Raw genomic sequence first — 11,818 nt, forward strand, 5'->3', positions numbered from 1 at the left:
GCGTTTGTCCACAGCCAGCTTTCCGGGTCATGTGGCCTGCATTACTAAACTGCTACTGGTGCACGGAGGACCATGACGAGTGCCAGAGTGCACGGAAACACCATTTACCTTCCTGCTGCGGCAGTACCTATTTATCTACTTGCACTGGTATGCTTTCAAACTGCTAGGTTGGCAGAAGCTGGGACAGAGCAATGGGAGCTCACCCTGTCGTGCGGATTCGAACTGCTGACCTTCCGATTGGCAAGCCCAAGAGGCTCAGTGGTTTAGACCACAGTGTCACTCACGTCCCAAAATATCTAAAATAAACAAAAGAGTATGGGGTCCATGGACCTTGGAGGACATCTGCCCCTTTGTTGGCCTACAATACACTGTAGCATTCTCCTACAGACTGCAGTACTGTTGCAATGCCGTTACCACTGCTGCAACTATGCTTGCTCCTTTTCAGCTTCCAGGAGCAAATCAAGGTGTTGGCTCCAACTTTCAAACTGTTATTTCCCATGCCCAAGGACAGTGTCATCCATTAAGATAAGACCCCAGGGACTAAAGCAGTCATTCAGATTTCTGGTGGAGATCCTTCTCCACCTGTCAGCAAGCCAATGCAAAAGCACAAAGAGGTCCTCTCTCACAAGCAGCTTCCTCTCTCACCTTTCCTGTCTCTAAAGCCTTATCCACTGGGCCTATAGAAGTCCATGCAAAAGTTCTCATTTTCAAAAAAGATCTTTATATTCAGTGGATAAGGTGTTGATGAATATTCTGGATTTAACCGTTTTTTTCTGTTTTGTATGCTCAGATTTATTTTATTTTTTTACAAAAGGATTTTTTTTAAGAATACAGATTAGTACTCTAAGTCCTGCTGTGGGAAGATATTGTTTTATCTCCTCCTTGATTGTAAACAGATCAGTCTGAGACCATTACTTGAACACTTTAAGACATGATACAAGATGTAAGGAGCCAAAATTCTGCAACCTGCAAAATGTACTGGCTGAGGTCAACAGCCTCCTTCTTCTCATGGAGCAGGAGGGTTTCTTTATCTTCTACTGTGATGATATTTACTTCCCCACGCCTCTCTTCTCTTAAGCCAAGGGGACGCTTTCGAACGCACACACGGATCTTGTCAGTCTCGGTCCACGGGGTCTCCTTCTCAGAAGCATTAGGCCTGCGAAACACAGGATGTCAAAAAGGCTAAATTTGCAATTTCAAAGTCAGCCCACACTACAGAAATTTATACGTGCAAATTAAATGTATGCACAATGTATTCCTAAAACAGTATGTAGGATAATTGGTTGCAGAATTCTATTTTATTTTGTAACTTTTAACTTCCTCCACATGTACAAAGGAGAGAATCACATTGTTCCATGTAAAGGAATACAGATAAATGGTTATTACCTGGTACAAGAATGAGGCACGCCATAATTATAACCTGAAATATGAGCTACTCTTTGTACAATGGGGGCTTCAGCATCCCCTAGGAGTGGAGCAATATCGTTAGATGAACTGATAGCTGGAATGCCCAGTTTATGTTCTGTCCATGTTGCAGCAGCATTCAAAGAGTCTTTCCTAGGTCTTTTGTATTCAGCTTCGTGGCTCAACACTGCAGCTAAATCATCTTTATCTTCATTTACAGAGCAATTGGATAAGGCACACAATTCAGGCTCAAGCTGTTTTCTCCCTCCATCTCTTTCCTCTGAGAGGGAATCAAACTGAAGTTGTCTTCGAGGGCCACATCTAGTCGCCTGAGGCCGGAGGTAGAGAGCACCTGTCTGAAAATGCTGTTTTTTCCTCATTGCTTCCTCTTCTGCCTGCAACATTTTGATTATTCGAATGAGCTGGAAGAGGCGCTTGCGGTCCTTCATGTTATGCACCCCCAGCTTGGTGTAATCTTTCATGGAGACCTTGGCAAGTTCATCAATCCTCTGAAAGCCAAGGGCACTAAAATGGGGAAAGTATTTCTCAAGCTCTGCTTCACAAAGGCAATCGTATAGACAGGAGGCCATCTTCTATTCAAGGTCTGCTAAATAAAGCAAAAAAACAAAGTGAAACATGTCTGTATGAAACAGTGGCTTTTTTAAAACATGGAAACTATCCATTAAGGGCAGCTGCAACAGAGCATCTGCTTCATGCTAAAGGGCTGACTGGGAATAGGGCAAAGATCCGGCAAAAAATGAATCAGGGTTTTGCAGCAGCAGCAGTGCTTACATGGCAGAGTTTATTGGTGGATAGTACCTCACCATTCAAAGTTTTATTCATATTTAAATTATTTCTAGACATGAAAATAACACCGCCATTAGTACCAGCGGAGAAGGAAAACCCAAGTTCAGATCCCCAGTTATCTGTGAAGCTGCCATTTCAGTAATCCTTACATCAACTCTGTCAAGTAGGCCAGTAATATTACCATCCTATTACAGGCAGGGAGCTGAAGAACAGTGGCTTAGCGAAACTCCCCAGTGAGCGAACAGCTGACGAGACTGGAAACAGAAGCCTTCTGGCTTGCATTTCATTTCCCTTTAGAAATGTGCACCTGCCAATGGGACAACAATTCGTGGTTCCAACAAAGTGGCCTCTACTCCACAAAAGCCGACACCATTGAAATCTAGGAATCTGCCTTATTCCAAGTGAGACTGCTAGTTCATCTAGTTCAGTATTGTCTGTAAACTGACTGGGAGCAGGAGACATTCTCAGCCCTAACTGGAGGTGCCAGTATAATAAATTTTTATTTATTTATTTATTTATTTATTTATTTATACATACATACATACATACATACATACATACCCTGCCCACCTGGCGGTTTCCAACAAAGTATTAAAATACAGTGGTCTGTTAAACATTGAAAGCTTCCCAATTCCCATAAAAATTAGTGTTTAAGGTCCCACAAGACTCTTTGCCATCTTGCTCCAGCCCACTAAACATTGGCAGACACTCTGGAAATGGCACTACACTGGCTACTTCAGTACATTTAACACATTAGGAATTACTAGGTTCGTTTCTGTTTGCTGTAATGGGTTTGGTTCCCTTTTTTATTCTGATTGCTTATTAATTTTTAGATTTTTAATTGTTTTGTTGTTATTGCTGGATTACTGTTTTACCATATTATGATTTTTGTGTGTGCTTTGAGTAATTTAAGAAAAGTGGGAAATGCATTTTTTAAAAAATAAATCAAAGGAAAATAAATCAAAGAAAATAAATCATTTTCTGCTTCAAAATTTAATTACCTAATTTTGATCCTGTTTAACCTGCCCTTCATCATCATTCCTCCCAGAGCAGCTTATGGCTAAGGAATACAGAGAGAAGGGAAAGGAAACTCTGGATATCCAGGTATATCAGTGCTTTCATCAAAAGGTATTCAGCAATGCTTCTCATTGTGACTGAGCTGTGCTCCCCTTGTCACTCTGACAAAATGAACAAACAAGTAACTTTAAAATCACAGCTGTATAATACGAGCTTATGAGGAGAATGGAATCCTGAAGCCCCAAATCTACCCATTAAACTCATGAACCTAAGGCAGAACAGTGCCTACTTCAAACACAAATTGCATCATAATGAATATTGCTTCTTTTTCTCCAATGAACTGATAAGTAGATCTTCTTAAATGGTGACCCTCATTCAGGAGCCTTAAAAAACACCTCTAATGCAGTATTGCAGTGTGTAAATGGAATCAGTCAATCAATCAAGTCAGACAGTTAGTCATACATAAATATTCACAGTATACAATAACACTACACTGAGAAGCACATACTAGAACGTGCAATCACTTACTTGTGTCCCCCGGCTTCTTACACTTGCAAAGTATCTACAACTAATGCTACAAGCTGCAGAGATGGACTCTACCAGCTACAGAAAGCGATGTGCCTAAATTTAGATGTGCCTCTTCCAGGCCAACCATGTGTCCCAAAGGCTCCCCACAGCTAATGATCAAAAGGCAGTGAAATGGATATGGACAAATTCAAAAGGTCATCATGTCACAAAGACAAAGGGGTGCTTGCATGTATTAATATATAAAAGAGGTTCTGCTCTAATCTTAAGTGTGCTACTGCTGCTCTGGAAATCAAAAAGTTTCACTTCAACCTAAGTGTATTTAAGATGAGCAACTATACACAATTTCAAGTTTATATTTCCTTTTTTAGTGTGCACCATTTGATTATTATTATTGAGAAAATCTTACAATCTTGACGCACTAAGGAGGATTTTATTCATATTCATATTCACATTCAAGCTAATGACACTTCCCTCTACCTACATCCAGGATGCATTCTTATAAAATTATTTGATAGCAACTCACAAATCCCCAAACAAAACTTCCATTTGTTTCTTGGTGGAATTTCCCTTTTGATCGAACAAATGCTGAAAGCTTCATACGTGCTTTGTCAACTGATTATGATCTCAGTCACCAGCAATTCAGTGTTAAAGAAAGAAGACTTGCTGGAAGGAAAGCAAATTGTTAGTTGAATCTACTGAAATCAAATGCTCTGTTGTTTATTTAAAATATTTTCAGGTCACCTTTTAGAGCAATCATTTTGAGGGCTTTTGGGGGGAAATTTTTACAATCAAGTGGTATATAAATTTCGTGCAATAAAAAAAAAAAAGCCTCCTCAACGTGGGTTACAAGATAAAACAGAATACAGCAAAACATAATAAAAACAGCAACAAAAAACAAAACAACTAGCCCCCAAATGTCAAAATCCAATAACAAAGTAAGACTGAAGCAATCAATCCAACAAGCGCACCTGAAAAGGTACCGTATTTTTCGCACCATAGGGCGCACCGGACCATAGGGCGCACCCAGTTTTTTTTGGGGGGGGGAAATCAAGGGAAAAAATATTCCCCCCCCCCAGCCCCAAAGAGCAGCGTACAGGCTGCACACAACCTCTCCCTGCCAGAGGGGTTGTGCGCAGCGATGGAAGAAGGCAAGGCAGTGAGCGGGATGGATCCCACTCGCTGTTCTGGCTTCCCCTTTAGCCCCGTGCAGCCTCTCCTTGCCGGAGGGGTTGCGCGCAGCTATGGAAGAAGGCAAGGCAGTGAGCGGGATGGATCCTGCTCGCTGCTTTGGCTTCCCCTTTAGCCCCGTGCAGCCTCTCCCTCCCGGGAGAGGCTGCACGGGGCTAAAGAAGCCATAGCCCATGCAGCCTCTCCCCGCCGGAGGGGTTGCGCGCGGCTATGGCAGAAGCCTGCATTCGCTCCATAGGACGCACACACATTTCCCCTCAATTTTTGGAGGGGAAAAACTGCGTCCAATAGAGCGAAAAATACGGTACTTCCAATATCGTGTGCACTTGGGAGGTCAGAAACATGGGCAAAAGGATGATTAAACATTACTGGGGTGGTGGAACAAGCTATGAAGAATGCGGCTAAAACAACCACTAGCTCAACAACATGTTTTAACTACTCAGAAAGCAGAGCCACTTGCTACATGGGAGAAATCTCTGGATGATGAGATGCACAGAGCACTTTGTTGTTGTTTAGTCGTTTAGTCGTGTCCGACTCTTCATGACCCCATGGACCAGAGCATGCCAGAGAGCACTAGCCACATAATTTTTAGTTTGCATTTAGGAGAAATAAAAAATGGTAAGTATGAAAATTCACCTGATCTACAAGAATACCAATTTTAGAGACACACACTCTGGTTTTAAGACCTAGTACTAGGCATACAGAAATCAACGGGATCTGCTTCAAACAAAGGGGGTTGGACTCGATGGCCCTTGTGGTCTCTTCCAACTCTATGATTCTATGAAAGCATAAAAACAGGCTGTAAAAAGGCCCACCTTCCCCCATTCTCTACATGTTTATTTCACTTATTTATCTTGTTTATGCGCCGGTGTCTCGTGAAATAGACGTTTTAAAATGTTATGCTACATCTAGAAATTCAGCAGTTGAGTTTGAATGATCATGCCGCCACCTACCAGGGACATAGAGAATTAATTCTGAGCTACAAGCAGAATCAGGTCAATTTATTATGCAAAAAGCATGTTTAAGAAGCATTCTACCCTGAAGCCAATGGCAGGATTTCCACTGTTCACAATTCAGCTGGACTGCAGCCACTGGATTTTGTATTCGAGAGCAGCTAGCCATCATGGGTCAGGTTTACTCCAGCCTATTAATCCAACGTGTTGCATTTTTATCCCACCCATCCTCCAAGGGCCCCAGAGAATTATACATGGGTCTCCTTCTTCCTCCATCTATTCTAACAACCACCCTGTAAGGAAGGCTAGGCACCAGGGTCATTCAGCAAATTTCATGGCAGAAAAGAATTACGATTTTATGCCCAAACACTATCTGTTATACAACAGTAGTTTGAAAACATGGCCTGCGGCCTCATCTGTTTCCTAACTGTTGTGACCCTCACTTAAAAATGCAAAAAGCGTTTCTCAAAAGCAAGTATCTATTTCCAGCTACACTGAGGAAAGAACAGGAGTTCTTTACAATAATAATTGAAAAAAGCTACATTCTTATCTTCAATGCCACCTGCTGGTACAGAAGGGAAAAGCCACTTATCACATCGTGTAAATACAGTATTTGGCTATAGACCAGGGTCAGCAAACTTTTTCAGCAGGGGGCCGGTCCACTGTCCCTCAGACCTTGTGGGGGGCCGGACTATATTTTGGAAAAAAATAATAATGAATTCCTATGCCCCACAAATAACCCAGAGATGTATTTTAAATAAAAGCACACATTCTACTCATGTAAAAACACCAGGCAGGCCCCACAAATAACCCAGAGATGCAATTTAAATAAAAGGGCACATTCTTCTCATGTAAAAACACGCTGATTCCCGGACTGTCCGCGGGCCAGATTTAGAAGGCGATTGGGCCGCATCCGGCCCCCAGGCCTTAGTTTGCCTACCCATGCTATAGACCCATGAGGCAATGATATCCACATAAGTACAAAAGAGAGAAAACCCTGGCCTCCAGAAAAAAATCACTTTAAATTTAATAATGCATGCTGAATATCATTTACACCTCCTGTGCTCATACATTTCCCACAGGAAATTCATCCACAGGAATAAATGGCACCAGGGCGAGGATCTGGGTTAGGGCGTGGGGAGGAATTTGCTGCTCAGATTTAAATTTCAGCTTCACAAGGGGCAGCTGTTGCTTTCTATTCTGCTCTATTTTACTCCAGTGCAAAGTGGCCACAGGGCACATAGTGGAACAACAAAGCCAAGCAGAATATTCTTTCCTTGTTCAGACACAGTGAAATAGCTCCACCACATCCCCTTCACAAAGGAACTATATTTTGAATCTTATGGTACTCTGTCTAAATGACAGATTTGTAGACTGGGGGAGGGGGGGAGGAAAAATGCCTGTGTGCAAGTGGTATGCATGTGTGTGGACACCACTGGGCACAACCCTGGTTGACAGGAGTAGCCAAGAAGCTCTCCCTATATGATCCTTCCAGCTCTAACCTGGCACCCAACCGATGAATCCAATAGGGCATTCCCAACAATAGGGAGCATGATCAGCATTACATTGAAAGGGGTAGTGGAGATATATATTCTGCCTCACCTAATGGTAGCCTGATGTACTCAGAGATGGGAGTGGGAAGAGAAGAGCTTATTACCAATACAGTTTTATTGCCCATCTTCAGCTGCACAGATGATCATAAACTGTTGCCCCTTGAAAAGTGGCAATGGAATCCACAAAGTAATATTGCTTGCTTACCCTTCCCTTAGCATATCAAATATTTTACACCCTTGGTGTGTGTGCAAATCATAACAATCCAGGATCTCTCTAATCCATTCATTTTTCATTTATTTTTAATCTCACAAACTCTAGTCTGTGCTTTTAAGTTCTTCACACTGCCTACATAAATAGTTCTGTAAAACTGAAAATGCTAATAAAAGTTTTATCAAATAAAAATGAAATCACTACCTACTTTGTAACTGTGGCTAAAAGCTACCCAGTTAGCATTACTCTTTCTCATCACTAATTTCAAATAAAGCAGCCTGATCCATTTTCTGATCATTCTTTCACATTAATTTTAGCCTGATGACCTCAGTGAAAAAGCCTCTGCTCCACAGCCGATGTAGGACAACTGCTGTAGACAACAGCTGTTGTGGTTCCTGGAAACTTCTCATTTTCCTGGTACGTGAATAAAACAAGTCTGAGTTATAGTGGGCAGCAAATCATTTAGAAATTGCACGCGAATCTTTCCTGCAAGGAAAGCTTTCAGAAATCCAAGAATGGTTTCTTCATTATGTTTCTATATAAAAGGAAATCTGTCTTTACACAGTTGAAGCTATTATTGCTTCATTCCCTGTGCTTCAGTTGCCATGTTAATGGTTTCTGTTACATAGCAACCAGCTTCTTCCTTTCGAGTTATAGAAATGATAGGAGGGAGGAAAGCTGCCTATACTTTACTAAGTTCTTGTTTCAGATCAGGGGGGAAAGACATTCCAAAGCTCTAACAGGGCTTTTAAGCTATGCTGAAATTTGTAGCTCATAACTAACAAACAGAGAGGGTACAAGGAACATTCTGCCTTTTACGGAGTTTGCCCACAGACAAAGGCAGCACCGAGTATTCAGACTGTTGGGCAAGAGGTATCAAGGGCAAGCAAAATCCCTTCAGTGCACTAGTCTCACACAACATCCTTTGGGATGAAAGGATTCCTCTTATGGTCACCAGGTCCAAATCTCAGCACTGAAGCAGGATCCTCTCAAAGTTTGCCATATTTGTTGGCCGAGGAGAGGGACGGCTACTGCCACTCGCTAGGATCAATGTGGGTCTTCCCGACAATCAAGCTAAGGTGGAGGGAGGCCTGAATGCTTCAGGGCAGAGAACGAGTCCTTTTGGCATACAAAGAAACACCCACTAAAGTAAATCTACTTGGGAGGATGCACAGCAGTATACTGCTTGGAAGGCTGAAGTGATGTGTTACTGTAATGCCAAAGGAAATTTAAAGGAGCACTGGGACACAATGTGAATCCCAACAAGATAAACCGGTGAACAAACAGAATGGGGAATTCATTCACCACATACTGACCTTTCCTATTTCATGGAAAACACTGATGGAAGCAGGGCACACTCTGAAGCAGCACGGGGTGGAGAGATCATTCCCTATCTTTCTCAGGCTTTCCATCAAGGGTGCTACGATCCCACAGCTTTACCATGGCCCTCAAAATGTGAACCAAGGAGCTGGGACATTGTTGGAGGTGCCAGATCCTGAGCCCTGGATCTTTTGCAGCAGGCCCCAAATCTCCTGCTGCTCCCCTCCCATAACACCTTCTCTCCCTCTTATAGGGCAGCTCAGCACACTGCAAAGCACAGCGAAGGCGAGACTCCCCGCAAGAAGCAGGAATAGGCCTAGTATGGTATGCTAATATAGCCAACTGTGCCACACAAAGAATTCGGCACTACAAAGCTTAAAGCACATGTGCTTACAGCACTGCTTCAAGTATCTGCAAGGCCCCTCCCCAAAGGCAGCTGCGTTTCAGTAATTCCTGGGCATGTATAAGCACACAGAACCATAAACAGAATGACCCCAGCATAGAATCCACTCTCTATCTTTAGGCTGCAACACAGTACATAAGACTGCAGCCTAGAAGATGCTGAGGAGAAAGACTCAGCCTGTTTACTTTTCCAAATAGGAATGCATTATCCGATACAAGCTGAGGTTACAAGAAACAATGCCTCAGCCCTGTTCATTTCCAATTATTGCACAAAGATTGCGTGCTCAAAATGAGGTCAGTCTCATAGAAGCAATGTCCCATCTACGACAAGGCAGCACCTGTTTACCCAGAATTCACACATCTCCCCCCCCAGCCCAATTTGCATAGTTGCAGCTGGTGCTAAGCAGCTGATGCTAGCAGAGCTTTCCCCATGCTAGAATCTTGCTCAGTGTTGAGAAATTCTGGAAGAGAAATTAATTGGGAAGAGACAAGGCAGTTATATCCTACCGTTTCTCTTAAAGGGGTGGTGAACCTATTGGCCAAGCCACACCCACCACATATGACATCAGGTGTGGGGCAGGTAAAGATGAAGAGTTTGGATTTGATATCCCGCTTTATCACTACCTGAAGGAATCTCCAAGCGGCTAACATTCTCCTTTCCCTTCCTCCCCCACAACAAACACTCTGTGAGGTGAGTGGGGCTGAGAGACTTCAAAGAAGTGTGACCAGCCCAAGGTCACCCAGCAGCTGCAGGTGGAGGAGCGGAGACGCGAACCTGGTTCCCCAGATTGCGAGTCCACCGCTCTTACCCACTACACCACACCAAGCTGGGCTAAAGGGAATTTGCAGACCTGCGGGCACAGTGCTTTGCAAGCACCAACAACCAGCTGATCAGCAGAGCCTGGTGCTTTACAAGCTCTGGCAATCAACTGATTATCTGCACAAGTGAAAACAGATTACCTGACATCATGGTGACTTTGCCCTGCCAGCCATATTCAGCTCCCTATCCCTGCTCAGGGTGGCAAAAGTGTTTCTCCCACGGCTCAATTCCTGCTCTCAACAATGCTGTGTTAAGTGAGAGAGGGAGTTGACCAGCTACAAAGTATACTTCATGGGGATCTGAACCTGGGTCTCTGTGACCCCTCTAACCACTCCCCACCACCACCACAAGGCAGATAATAGCTAAAGACCCAGGCATCATAAGTAGTGCTTTCTCCCACATGAACTTGTCCACAGTGGCGTAGCGTGGGGGGTGCCAGGGGTGCCGGCCGCACCGGGCGCAACTTGGGCGGGGGGCGCACTCGCACTAGCAGCTCTCTGCCCCTACTAAAATCCACGGGTTAGGGAGCCCGCGCTCGCTCGGCTTGGCGAGGAGGTCGCAGAAGGGGGAGAGCAAAGCCTTCTGCCACGGGCAAAAAAAGGAGAGGAAGCCGGGCTGGCTGGCTGGCTGGCGGGGGTCTGGCTGCGCCTGCTGCTGCCGTTGCCGCTGCTGCCGGGCTTTGACAGCTTGGCGAAGCGGAGGGAGAGGAGCTTTATGGTAATTGCGGCTCTCTCTCCACTGGCCTGCCTTCTGGGTAGCGAGCCGAGCCGAGCAGGGAGTCTGGCAAGGGGGCGGGAAGAGACTTTCCCCCCTTTTTTCCACCTCGCCTGGTCAAAAAGGAGAGCGGAGTCTCCTCAGGGCGCCCTCAGGCAGGGCAAGGCAAGCAGAGCGAGGAGGAGAGAGAGGGGAAGGGGGGGGGAAAGCAGCCAGGAAACGCCGTGGTGTGGAGGGGGAATCATTTAAGGAGAGAAAGCGAAAAGCCTTGGAGAAAGGGAAAAAAGGAAACAAAAGAGGCAGCTCCGGGAGAGCGCGGGGGAAAGAGAAGCCTCACTGCTGCTGCTTGGGAGAGTAAATTACTGTACTTGCCTTGCCCCGGGTTAGGGGGCGCAAATTACTTGCCTTGCCCCGGGTTAGGGGGCGCAAATTACTTGCCTTGCCCCGGGTGCTGATAACCCACGCTACGCCGCTGCTTGTCCATGAATATAGGTTCTTTAAGACCTTATTTGTATCCAGAAGAAGCAGAGGTGACAAAGACAGTTATAATGGCAGAGCCTTCTTTGTGGTGATGCTACCAGCTCTGCAATTCTTTCCCCAGAGAGATCTGCCAGACAACAAGTTTGATACCTTTTTTTTCTTTTCTTTTTATATTCCCGGGTCTTTCAGAACTGCTGATTTTCATTCTCTTCCGAATTTTGTATTTTTCATACCATCCAGGCCAGACTCCACTTTCATCGTTATTTCGGATTTTCTGAGCTTATCGCTTTAGGCAAGCTCGAATTTTGCACAAACGGCTGCACAAAATCCTTCCTGGACTGAAGAGCGGGCTGCCAGACTCTAGGAATACAAGGAGACAAAAAAACCACAAAAACAAAACCTGCAATCAGGCTTTCACTGA

At 44.4% G+C, this 11,818-nt stretch overlaps 1 protein-coding gene across 1 annotated transcript in view; it reads right to left on the reverse strand.

Annotated features, from left to right (window-relative positions):
* KIF24 (kinesin family member 24) overlaps positions 1-11,757 on the reverse strand; it is a 35,754-nt gene extending 23,997 nt beyond the window's left edge. Inside the window, exons 1-3 of the mRNA XM_081881359.1 lie at positions 11,548-11,757; positions 1,387-2,011; positions 967-1,156 (exon numbers count right to left, since the gene is read on the reverse strand). Of these exons, the coding sequence (XP_081737485.1) occupies positions 967-1,156; positions 1,387-1,994 (798 nt within the window). The 5' untranslated portion in view covers positions 1,995-2,011; positions 11,548-11,757. The remainder of the gene's footprint in view (positions 1-966; positions 1,157-1,386; positions 2,012-11,547) is intronic.
* Positions 11,758-11,818: the final 61 nt, after the last annotated feature.

The sequence above is a fragment of the Podarcis erhardii genome (assembly GCF_964252035.2).
Source record: "Podarcis erhardii genome assembly, chromosome: 11".
Taxonomy (NCBI): domain Eukaryota; kingdom Metazoa; phylum Chordata; class Lepidosauria; order Squamata; family Lacertidae; genus Podarcis; species Podarcis erhardii.